We start from the raw sequence: 13,500 nt of genomic DNA on the forward strand, positions 1-13,500 counted from the left end.
TCCCAATAACCAAACTCTTTGCTGTGGAGGGTTTTTTCATTTAACTAATTTGAAATTAGTTAAATTCATTTAACTACTTTGACAAAAGAAAGTTTGACTGCCTTTGAATTTGCTTTCAAAATTATACAGGTCAAGCTATTGCCCACAGAGTATTCTGGTTAACTTTGACAATGATGGATACCTTCATGACCATTTTCCAGATCCCTTATGCCTACACTTCACAACTGTCCTTAATGATGAATGACAGTCATCTGCATTGAATGACAATTTTCTAGCACTATCATCCCTAAAGAAATGGCATTATTAGCACAATTTCTTACTATAATTTATCAGACTGAAAAACATAGGGCCTCTGATTACTCAATTCTTTATAAATGTGACAAGTACTAAACAGTTTGATTATAAAAGATATCAAGTTCTTAAATACAGTATACTGCATTTTTATTAGTTTAGGAATGGTAAAATCTTATTGTTATTGAAAATGCAATGTGGAGAAGACACTTGATTTGAAACAGGTTTGAAAATCCTATCTGAGCCTTGAATAAATGCACAACTGACTGTTATTTTCTTTAAAAAGAGCTACTGAAAACTATCTTTTAAACAGAAATCTTGTTCTCACCACTTACTGTGGAAATTTTCTTTTCCTAGTGAAGTTTTTTGTTGTTCTGTTGTTGTTGTTTTGTTTATACCATATAGTTATATTTTCCTTATTTCAACAGGAACTGAAATATCCCAATAAAAAAAACCATTCCCAAACGTTATCCAGTCAAGTTCACACTTTGATAGGAAAGGATTCAGTTTAGGCCACAGTTCTTGGCACTGATTATTCACTATTGGCAGATCCAATTGAAGTTATTATAACAAATAATAATAGATTAGATCAAAATTATTGTTTCCATTGCCTGAATAATAAAAATCCATATTCACGGACCAGGAGCCGCTGTGCCCATGTTCTACAAAAACCGAGGCAAAATACTCCATACAGAATAAAGTGCTGTACTCCTAACCCAAGAATTCTATAATCTAGACACAAATCTTCAAGTAGAAAGAAACATGATAATTATACAGACTAGACTATCAGGAACAGTGAGAAAATACTGGTTAGCCTGGTTGGCAAGCAACATTAGCAACCTTGGGGCCTGCATTTTGCAAGGCATCACATCGGTGACTTCTAACAAGACTTTTTAAGGAGAACAAGCTTCCTAAGGCTTTCACAAATGTTAATAAGGAGCTCTTCCTGTGCTTGCAGGCAGGCATGTAAAAAATGCTACAGTTTCTTTGAAAAATAAGCAAGCGAATCTGAAACAACATGTCAAAGAAGAGGAAAAGCACTTTCTAATACCGGAGGAAACAAATTTCATTATTATTATTTGAACGTAGATGGAAATGAGTATATCTTTCTAACTGATCCCACATAATACATGCATTGTGTACCTCAGAAATATTTATCCACTGTGAGTTAAAGGGGGTAATTAGTTGTCAGAGAGTGGAAGCAAGAAGTACATGAGCACTGATGCAGTAAGAGAAAGTGTGTGCATGTGAACATGTTTTAGAAGGATGGGAAGAAAATTGTCAAGTGATATTTAGGTGAAGCATAATAGTTATAAAGCTACTACCAGATTGTTATAGACAGTGTTCTCCATTTGCTTATGCACCCCTCAAGTCTAGAAGCTTGGTGCAAGCTTGGATCTTTGGATTTCTGCCTCAGAAAGTATTTAATTTTTTACTTACAGTCTGATTCAGCATCTTTTGCATTGTTCGGATATGCTCCTTCTGGAACAAATGGCATCTTCTCCGAGTCTTGCAGTAGCTTCAAAAATACCTTTCAGAGAGTAGAAAAAATGATTTAGATTCAATTTTCTATAGACTACTCATTTTTAAACTGTAGGTAGCTTTCCATTATAAGACAGTAGTAGGGGCTGTAGTGGCCACTCTGCTGGAGAATGAATATAAAACTATTCAAACACTCTGGAAGAGGTATCCCTGAGAATAAGGGGCAAGAAATAAATTCCAATATACTCCACCTATAAAAAGTGCTGTTGTCCTAGTCACCAACTTTCTGATAAGAGTTTTCAATAGACTGGCTATGCTTGTTTGACATTTTATGCTCCTAAACTGTGGCACATATAGGAACTTGTTTCCTTTAGTTTTTATCAAGGGTATATGGGCAGCTTCAAGTCTTTTCTGATACTCAAGCTGGAAATTCATGGACACATCTGGATCTGCTACGAGTTCTAGTTGTACCACTGCCATTATCACTCAGCAACTGATAAATGTTCTTTGACATTGAATATGAAAAAGGAGATTAATTTTAATCAATTTTAAATTAATTAATTAATGTATGCTTTGTAGCAAAACAACTAGCATGCATACTCCAGATTGGAAGATGATGCTCATCTGTTGATCTAATGAAAATCCTGTTATCTAAAAAAAACTGTGTGAAACACAAAAATTATTTTATTTTAATAAACATAAAAATCTAAAAATCTTCACTGGACAAAAATAATAAGAGTTTGATCTTCTTAAGTGGGGAAACACATACACATCATAAAGAAGCCAATGATAACATTAAAAGAAACAGATTACACCAGTTTTACAATGAGATCTATTACCTAGTAAATGCACTTTGTTAAACAGATTTGTGTTACACTCCCTACAGCATGCTTAATCCTGTTTCATAGTTCAATACACATAAAGTCCTTTGAATTTTATAGAGGTGCATTTCATTTCTCAGTTTCTCAGCCTTGATGAAGCCTAGAGCAGCTTTCATGGTGACTTAGTTATTAATACTCAGCCCACTTTTTGTAAACTCAAATGAAAAATAAAATTAAAAATATCCTAATCTGAACTGCAATTGAAACAGTGACCTGGGAAATCCAGAATAAATAAATAAATAAATAACAGAAAATACAGCTACTGTTAGCATCTCTAATTGAACAGCAAAATTACAACCAAGATTTACTTTCTCTTGATGAAATCCTTCTCTGCTCTGTTTGAGTTGAACTGCAAGATACCAATTATAACTACGCTAAAACTTTCCAAAATCATTAAGAAGCTGTTTGCTTCTTTCTGCAAAAAAACTCAATACCAGCTATAACAAACAACAACAAAAAAAAATTCCACGTTTCTAAGAAATTTGTGCTATAGGAAAAAAAAAAAAAAAAAAACCCACAACCCACAAACAATTTGAAGTATTTCATTGTTGTGGAAATATATTTCTTGATTTGCTGAGTTTATATATGCTGACTGCTATATAAACTAAGTTTATCTTAGTCAATGTAATTGCCATTTAATTGTCATCATTGATTGCATTTGTTACCTATCAAGTTTCAGGGAATGTTTCTGGCCACTAGCAATTGCAGGGATAGAAGAAATTAAATACCTCCTGACATTTCTCTGTTAGACCCTGCAGGGAGATCCTGGCTGCCCAAAGCCATATTCTAATTTGCTGCTTTGGGCCTGCTTGCAGGCAGCTCATCTGCACACCAAATCCATCAAGCAAACCAAAGCAAACTGTACAGACTAAAACCACAAAGAACTACTGCCCTATGGCTAGGACAATAAATAATCTGCAGGTTGTCACTTGCACATGGTCAGATCAGCATCAAAATTTCTCCCAGGGGTAAAGAAGAAAAAGTTTGTCTGTAATCACACATCACTTAAAGATCACATTTTACCATACACTCAAAAAAAAGAACAAACAAACAAACAAACAAACAGCCCACAGCATTTTGCTGACACATATGCTATACTCTGATATTTTAGCATTGTTTTTTTGCTCTTTTATTCTACAAATCCTGTGCGTATCTTAGCTATTTTTGAGTGGGAAATGTTAATTGCTGTTTACAGTTTATTTACAAAAAAACACTTGGAAAAGCGTGCTCAAATTTGTGAGGGTAAAAGGAAAAGTAATAACAGAAGACAGAAGAAAGTTCCTGGAAAAAAATAAAAAGCACACAAGATTAAGATCACGTGGAAGTTGCATTTAACATCTTCCCAATACTGTATACAGACTCCTACGAACACATCTTTGAGCAGAGAACAATACTACATACACATTGTTCTATACTAGAACCACGACAGATAACATTCAAATACCCAAACCTGAAAATCTCCTTCTTAGAAAATACTCATTTTTCATGTGAGGAATAATTACATTTTGTAAAATTCAGCTCAGCTGAATTTTCTTCAGTTCCTGAGCAGTACCAATGGTACCCAGTATCCCTTGGAAGTTTCTAATCTGCAGTTGTAATCCACACTAAAACCTTAAATAAATTCCAGTTTTCCTTTTGCTATGTTTTCTATTCACATTATATTCATACTTTCTTCCAGGCTCATGATTAATATAGCCTTCTGGAGCTACAATGTTTCCTAACTGGAATGATGCAGAAGCAGTCCTACAGATATTCACTATGGGTGAACGTGGCCTGAGTCAATGTCTGGCCACTGATCTCAGCCACCTGCCAAACAGGAACACTCCTGATTGTGAAACTTATATACACAGACGAAGATAGCCATTTGACAGCTCAGAGCAACAGAAAACCTTGTGCTTTCCAGGAAATAAAATTTCCTCCTTTAAAATAAGAGAGGAGTAGCCTGGCTCACTTCCAGCACTTGGCCCTGAGAACTGGCTGCATGCCTGATTCTGTAGGACCATCTCTGCCATTCCTAGGGATAGAGATAATGCTGGCTGTTTAGGAGGATAGCATTAGTGGCAAGTAGCAGCTACCAGTCAGGCAGCTTCTTTCAAACCACCAGGTTGTGAACAGGTGTAGAAGATGTGTTGCCCTCTAGGAAAAAGATCTAAACAGGTGGCAATACCACAATGAAATAGATTAACATAACTGTGTTCTTATTAGATGTTAGAGCATACTAAACTGAACTGAATACTGTTTCAAGGCCAAAATAGGTCAAGGCCTTTCTTGGGAAAGTTTTGAGGCAATTGATTATTTCAATTTAAAGTGAATTTAAAGAAATTCCAATAAGAGATATTTTGACACATCTTATTTTGCAAAGTGATTTAGTTCTCTCCTCCATGCTAATCAAGAAAGGAGTTAGTTTTGAAAACTCAGAATTGCTGGCAAGGTAATCATCATCCTCCAGAGAGCATTCAGCATATACATAGTTCAAGTATGCACCCCCTGTATCCCCTCTTCTATCCCCCTCTTTTCTCTCCTATCTTTGGATTATAAACATTATGAAGTACACAAAAAGAGTTGGAAAAGATTTTAAATAAAAAATGAAACAAATATAATATTAGAGAGATTTGAACGTGTCAGAAACTTATTTTGTTAGAAATTCAAAATCCTTTTGAAGAACGAATGGCAAATAGGTTTCCCTTGAAGTCTAAGATTTTAGCAAGAGGAAGTATCCCTCACATTAAGAAGAATAATGGTGAGTGAATGAGAGAATGAAAACAACGGGTAAAATAAAGACTGTAACACATTTGTTCCTTTAAAGTCAGAGTGCTTTGTTTTCAGATTGAATTGTTTGAATAGACTAAATAGCACTATTATGTGCTATCCATTTAGTTGCCAGTGCAAAGAGGCTTTTGATAAGAAAATGGAGTATGGAGGTTGTAGCAACTAATGATGAGATACGGAGATGGCAGAAATCATCCTAAATTAATGCATTAAGTCTTCAAGCTGAAGAATGATACACCAATATCAAATACCATCTTTAAAGCTTTTTATTTTAACCCTCCCTACAGAAAACAAGCAGAAGAAAGCTCACAACTGAATAGCAGATGAAGCACAACCAAAGAAGTCTCCAATTCTTCCAGAGACATCTTCACCTTTACAAATACTGCAAAGTCTTAGGATGCCCCAAAGGGACATAGGGATGTACCAAAAAAGTTTGTCAGTATACGCATTGCCTTAAAATCTATAAATGCTGGCAGTAAATATTATTCTTACTTACAGCATGTTAATCATCCCATATAATTTGAAAGCAAATTACAGGGTTTTCCAATTGTTTTTGACTCACCTCATAGAATTACACATAGAAGAGACAGACTTTGCTTAGAAACCTGTATTATATATTTTTTCCCCCTCGTCCATTGCCACATCAGCTAACCTACTGCGTTCATATGTGAGAGAATCAACAAGGAGGCTCTTTATTTCTCTTTATAAAAAATCTTAGTTATATAGAGTTTCACTTCAAAATAAAACATACATGTGTTGTCATAGTGTTCTCTGAACTGCAGTTTAAAAACAAAATGTTTAGACTTATAAAGCCTGCTAAAAAGTCTGTAGTATATGAACACAGTCCTAAAGAGATATTCCAATGCATCACTTCAGGGTACAGCAGCTCCACTTGGTGGTGAATCTGTTCAATTAATTTCTTGAACAACTGACATTTGAGATTTTACTTACAATAATAAGGTTCTCTTTATTTTTTTCCCCATAGATTATGTATGAGCAGTGATTCTAAACTACTACCATCAAACTCAGAACTGTTGACACTTTCAAACATCTAACGCCATTAATTCCCATATGAATATCACACACAGTAAAAATACAATGCATAACTGCATCTGACAGGCCTTCAGAAGCCTCATCTTCATAAAACTGTGAAAAGTATTTTATGTGGGGGACTTTGTGTTCTAGATGACTACAACATTACATAGCATCTTACACATTTCCATGAAACAGAGGGAGATGAGACACTTCTGTACAGTTTACTGCTGTATATTAAAAGATAACACTTCATAGGCATCTGTATTTCATATATTGTTATTGGAGTGGGGTTTTTAACTAACGTATCTTTCACTTTTCTGTTAGAAATACTGTCCAACACTGCCTGTCTTTATAGGTATAGGTAGTCATTAAAGGTAGTCATAGGAGAAATCGGTTTCACAAAGTGATGCTGAGTGAATTGCACCATCAAATAAAAGTAGTGCAGTCTTTGTATCATAAAAACTGACATTAGTCTCCTATCATCACCTGAAGTAGAAAAAAGGTGTTATTTTCAAAATGATCTATAATCTTGATGTTTAGAAGTTATAGTCCAGGTAAAAACAATCCAAGGAACACAACTTCTCACTGGTATGACTAGTTACACAGCTAAATTCCAAAGTGATGAAGTAGCATGCAGAGTCCCCTTCTCTGCTCTGTTTAGCGTGTGCATATGTGTGCATATATATACATATATGCATATAAATGCATGTATACATAAGTGCTCATCTCTCTCTCTCTCTCTCCCCCCTCCTCAGTACACACACAATATTCCTTAGAGATTTTCTGCAATGTTATGCGAAGTCCTAAGATTTAGATCTTTGCAATTCAAAAAGTATTTTCTGTGAAGTATTTCTTTTTCCTCTCCACAGAGCTATCTGAACCAAACTTTCAATCTTACATGCTCAAAGTTCATTCAGATGCTAGACATCTAGGACAACAATAGCAGTTTTGATCAAGTCAGACACAAATTTTCCTTTGTTAAATGCAGAGAAAACTTTTTATGATTTATACAGTTCCTTGGGATTCACATCAGATTCTTGGCAAAAGTCATTGTTCTGGACTGGCCTTTTATTTTAATAGTAACAGAAAAAATACAAAGTATAGATTTTTGTGGGTTTTTTTTTGGTCTGTTTGTTTTTTTTGTTTGTTTGTTTTAAACAAGCTTCTCACAAGAAACTGTTGTGAAATATGACAGATACAATCAAAGGCAAATAGAAGCAAACACAAGATTCTCTAAAACGAGAGTGCCATTACAAAGAAAACTAGAAATACCTCTTCCAAGGTGGTGTCAGAAATGCCATAGCCAGTCACATGTAAATGGTGAAGGTTTTGATCTAAAGCCTGGAAAAGACCGTTAAAAGAGGTCTTATCTGCCCTTTCCGGAATCACATAGGTTAGTTCAGTCCCACTGTTCTCTTTCAAGAAAGCTTCTGGAATGTGAGTCTGTACAAATGACGTGACCTGGACAACATGCTTAGGATCCTGGATTTCAAACACAGAGGGCTATAAAAAAAAACAATCACACACACACACACACACACACACACAAAAAAAAAAAAAAAAGTTAGCAGAAGCAAAGAACTTGATGGTAGAATTCATATATGAAAATCTCCACTGACGAAACTGCGTCATCTAACCTGGGACAAAAAGACTACCTCACAGGAATAAAGAACACTGAAATTTCAGTTAAATCTTTAAATTCATCATTTTCAGAGATGTCCCTGTATTCTTCTATGTATTCTTCTATGTAAAATACTCATAATAAATAATAAGAAAAGTTATTAAAACCTTTTTTTGCTGTCTCTCTCTCATATATTACTTCCTGGCAGGGAAGAGTATGCCTAGAATAACCTTGGAATATAACCAACTATTACTTGGCAGGCACTGTTAAGTTTTGCACAATACATTTTCAGTATACCTTTTTTATGAGCGTTAGACTGTGTCCCTGGCCATATGTTTCTCTCAGATAAGAAGGAGAACCGTAGCACCTCAGTTGTCCCTGTTGCAGAATGGCAATGCGATCACTGAGCACCTCTGCCTCATCAAGATGGTGAGTAGTAAAGATCAGTGTGCAACCTGTGTCAGAAAGATTAGTACATCTACAAATCCTTGCTCCCACAGAAATAAATCTGCCTTTCGGGAAGATACTCTAACCTTGAGAGAATGTGTTTCAGGCCCCTTCAAAGCATAACCCAAGACACAAACAAAACCTCTATTCAAGATTTACATTCAGTAGGCACTCTAGACTCAGGTCTAAGCGATCTTTCCTTTTATTATATGTAATGACTTGACATAAGTTCAAGCCACTCTATAAGAACTTAACTTTTTAAAACCACACAACAGCAGTGTCTGATGGATTATTCACTGTGGTTTATTACAGCTAATCGAGTGTTCACTTGCTGAAAAGTTTGACTCCCCACAGTCCATTTTTCACCTCAAGGCACTTAAAAAGTTAATGTTGCAGACTGACTGATGAGTCTATCATCATTAGAAAATCGTCACTATACATATAGATACGTACAAAATGGGAAATAAAATCCAGGAAAAAGAAGGCTTTGAGAAGCAAACAAACAAACAAAAGACAATAGAAATGCTAGGAAAGGTCCACAAAACTAAAATGAACCTATTGGATTAGACATATTTCTGTGAGTTAAGAGGTAATTCTTGTTGTCTCACTTGGCTGCTTTAAAGTTTCCTGAATTGATTAAATGTTAGTTCTGAAATTAATGTATTTAGTTACCAAATAGCAATACTAATATTCAAACTTTCGTGTTTAAACTTATTGAAACAGAATTTCAGAATGGAAAATAAGGAACAAATAATGCATCTATACTTCGTACCAGCTTTGCACTTCAGTATAACATCCCAAATGCTACGGCGGGAACATGGATCTACTCCACTGGTGGGCTCATCTAAAACAACAGTCTTTGAGTTTCCAATAAAGGCAATGGCAATTGACAGCCTCCTTTTCATTCCCCCAGAAAGGGCTCCAATGGGTTTGTACTGGTGTTGGGATAAATCCACATCTTCCAGAGCTCTGAAAAAGGAATATAGATGCTTGACCAAGTTTGGAAAAGCTTTCAGGTCATCTCACATCCATTCACTACAGAATGATCAAGAAGATTGTGAAGGAAAAGTAACAAAACATACTTCTGACTGATTTTAGATTTTGGTGACAAAAATTAATAGAAAACAGTGAGCTTTATTTTCTACCTATGAACAATAATACCTGTCACCACTGAATTTTGAATAATTTTGAAATTAAATTCAACAGAATAAATACTAGTTTGCTTATTGATTTAAGCAAACTCTAGATTATAGGCCCTTAAACCGTGAGTAAAGATTGTTAGTTTCACAACTCAAACAGTGCTTCAGTTTTTGCAACTTGTAATCAACTTTAAAAACGCCTGCAGTCATCTGAACATTTGAAGTAAACAATAGGGTAACACTACTTCTTGTAACACTGCTTTATTATTATTATTGCTGTTGTTGTTGTTATTTAAGAAATGCTTCTTTGAAGTAAACAGATTAACAATATCCAGGTAGAAGATCGGGTAACCTACTTGAAGCTGCTTAGAGGTTCTTGTATGAAGGACTGGGGAGTGCCTTACACACACACACTGTGCAGCCCTTCAACTGTTCTGCAGTTGAGCAGGGTGTGGGCATGCACCCAATAAGTCAGTACTGAATACCGCTAACTTACTTTTCATCAGACTGAATGTCTGGTCATTGACCAAAAAGCTTTCAGTTACTTTCAGCTTGGCAAACAAGATATAAAAGGCTTAATGGTCCTAAAGTAATCCCCTGAATCATTTGAGTGAACATGCAGATTAATTTATTTTTTTTGTAGTTGCTTTAGAGATATGTATCCAGGAAACTGATGATTGTTAATCTCTTTAAAAGCTGCCTTCTTTTTATTTCTTTAATGAAAAACTTTTTTTCTTTCTTTTTTCCTATTATTATATGAAGTATTTTATGCTATTTATAGTCTTATTTTTTTTTATCTAAGTGACAAAGCCTGCAGGGACCTGAGCATGCTTATGTGCCATTACTATGACAGGCTGCTGCTGAAATTACAGATCAGCAGACTAAGTACAATAAAATAAATGTGTATATTTGTATAAATTTTAACTAAGCACTATATTTGGTTTCCCCTTGCTGTTTTGGAGAATCATTTATTTTGTTTCTAGAGAGGTTGCAGCGTCTCTTGCCAGAGGTTTTTCAGATAAAAATTTTAAACTAACAGGATTTTATAATAGCAGCTAAAAAGGAAAGCCACCTTGCCTCAAATCAATCTGCATATGCCTAATTGTAGTCTCAAGAAAAATTCCATCAGTGTGGCATTTCCACTGACGTGTAGAAATGCCCAGCCCTCCCCAAAGGCTAGCAGGCATCACAAGGTAAGCAATATTTACAATGGCACACTATTAAAAGAGTATACATTTTGTTACTAATTTTCAGAGAAATGTAAGAGTAATAAAAAATAGTGAAGTCAATGTATACTTAAGTGAAATCTCAGGGTGAAAACATTAGTTTAGCTTCCATCTGCCTATCCAGCAACAGTAAGAAGGTAAGGCAGACAGCATGAAGCAGAAACCACTACAGCTGCCACCAGGCTAACTATCTCCGCTCCAATCAAAACATGATCATTTGATAGTTCAGTGTACCAGATTTTTAAACATTGACAGTTTCACTACAAATATATGCAAGTAAAGGCTAGACACTAGAAAATCAATTTCAGAATGAAAAGTGTGAGAAAAACTCATGGAAATCAATCTTGCAGTTTCCAGTTACTTCTTTTTCCAATTTTGCTTTAGCACTTCTGCTTAAGTGTTTTGCAATAGATGACTGATTTACTTGACAACAAAGGAAAGAATTCTTACCCACTGACTTGCTGATTCAACTGTTCATTTGTCCAGCCAGGTGCCTTCACTGATCCATAAAGGAGCAGATGCTCTCGTACTGTTAGTATGTTGAACAGAACATCATACTGTGGACAAACACCCAGCTCTGTCCTGATGGCAGCCAGGTCAGTTCGTATGTCCTTTCCATTGATAAGAACGGTACCAGAGCTGGGTGGGTACAGACCAGTCAACAATGATCTGGTGCAAGAAAAGGAAAGAAAATCAGCATATAAGTATATCTCACACTTGGATACAAGTCCATGGGACTCAGTGAGATCCATCCATGGGTTCTAAAGGAACTGGTAGATGAAGCTGCCAAGACAATATCAATCATATTTGAAAGGTCATGGCAGTCTCGTGAAGTTTCCAGTGACTTGAAAAGGGGAAACATAACTCCCATATTTAAGAAGGAGAAAAAAAGAAGATCCAGGGAACTACAGGCCAGTAAGTCTCACCTCTGTTCCTGATCATGGAGCAGATCTTCCTGAAGGCCCTACTAAGGCACACAGAAATAAAGATGATGTGACTGGTGGTAACCAACATGACTTTGCCAAGGGTAAGTCATGCCTCACAAACTTGGTGGCCTTTTATGAAGGAGGTAAAGCACTGTGGATAAAAGTGGATAAAAGAAGAGCAACTGATGTCATCTGTGTGGACTTGTGCAAAGCATTTGGCACTGTCCCACATGACATCCTGGTCACCAAATTGGTGAAAAATGGATTTGATGGATGGACCACTTGCTGGATAAGGAATTGGCTGGACAGTCACACTCCGAGTTGTGGTCAGCAGCTCAGTGCCCAAGTGAAGACCAGTCACAAGTGGCATTCCTCAGGAATCGGTACTGGGACCAGTGTTACTGAACATTTTTGTAGGCAACACGGACAGTGGAATCAAGTGCACCCTCAGCAAGCTGGTAAATGACACCAAGCTGAGTGGTGCAGTTGACATACTAGGGGGAAGGGATGCCATCCCAGAGGGACCTGGACAGGCTTGAGAGGTGGGCCCATGACAACCTCATGAAGTTCAACAAGGCCAAGAGCAAGTTCCTGCACGTGGGTCAGGGCAATCTCAAGCACAGATACAGGTTGGGTGGAGAACGGCTTGAGAGCAGCCCTGAGCAAAAGGGGAGTATTGACTCTCGAGAGATTCAACATGAGCCAGCATTGTGCACCTGCAGCCCAGAAGGCCAACCGTATCCTGGGTTGCATCACAAGAAGTGTGATCAAGGGAGGTGATTCTGCCCACCTACTCTGCTCTCGTGAGACCCTACCTAGAGTACTCCATCCAGTTCTGGTGCCCCCAATACATGAATGACTCGAAGCTGTTGGAGCAGGTCCAGAGGAAGGCCACAAAGATTTTCAGGGGACTGGAGCACCTCCCCCATGAGGACAGACTGAGAGGGCTGAGGCTCTTCAGTTTGGAGAAGAGAAGGCTCTGGGAAGAGCATTATAGCAGGCTTTCAGTAACTGTCAGTGGCCTAAAGGAAAGCTGGGGAGGAACTTTGTATAAGGGCAAACAGACAAGAGAAGGGGAAATGGCTTTAAACTGTGAGAGGGTAGATTTAGACTAGATATCAGGAAGAAAATCTTTACTAGAAGGGTGGTGAGACACAAGAACGCATTGCCCATGGTGGTTATGAATGCCCCCTCCTTGAAAGCATTCATGGCCAGGCTGGATGGGGCTTTGAGCACCCCAGTCTAGAGGGAGGTATCCCTGCTTATAGGAGTTGGAACTAGATGATCTTAAAGATCCCTTCCAAACCAAACCATTCTATGATTCTATGATTTCCTGAGGCACATCTTAACATCAGTGCAGCAACATCGGTGCAATTTAACAATTAGAGGAACACTGCTAATGCTTTTGGCTCTTTTTTTTTTCCCCTTCAAGATCTCAACAACCCTTCACACCCTCAATTCCAGAGTCACTTTTCCCAGCCAAATTTAACAGTCCATCATTTCTTTTTCCACATGTATATTCTCATTGAGGACTAATTTCTAATGGATTCCCTGTTCTACATCACTGGTTTTATTTAAGTTGATCAGAATTATCAAAAAATTAGAAATACACATACTTCTTAATTCAGATATTTTTCATTTTATTTCAGTCTCTGGTCAGGAAGCCTCCTGCAACAACTAGAA

At 36.9% G+C, this 13,500-nt stretch overlaps 1 protein-coding gene across 1 annotated transcript in view; it reads right to left on the reverse strand.

Moving 5' to 3' along the window:
- The window catches only part of ABCA13 (ATP binding cassette subfamily A member 13), a 169,058-nt gene that overhangs the window by 78,191 nt on the left and 77,367 nt on the right, over positions 1 to 13,500 (reverse strand). Inside the window, exons 37-41 of the mRNA XM_048940607.1 lie at positions 11,342 to 11,560; positions 9,299 to 9,495; positions 8,377 to 8,534; positions 7,731 to 7,961; positions 1,732 to 1,822 (exon numbers count right to left, since the gene is read on the reverse strand). Coding sequence (XP_048796564.1) covers positions 1,732 to 1,822; positions 7,731 to 7,961; positions 8,377 to 8,534; positions 9,299 to 9,495; positions 11,342 to 11,560 — 896 coding nt within the window. The remainder of the gene's footprint in view (positions 1 to 1,731; positions 1,823 to 7,730; positions 7,962 to 8,376; positions 8,535 to 9,298; positions 9,496 to 11,341; positions 11,561 to 13,500) is intronic.

Source organism: Lagopus muta, chromosome 3 (genome assembly GCF_023343835.1).
Source record: "Lagopus muta isolate bLagMut1 chromosome 3, bLagMut1 primary, whole genome shotgun sequence".
Classification (NCBI taxonomy): Eukaryota; Metazoa; Chordata; class Aves; order Galliformes; family Phasianidae; genus Lagopus; species Lagopus muta.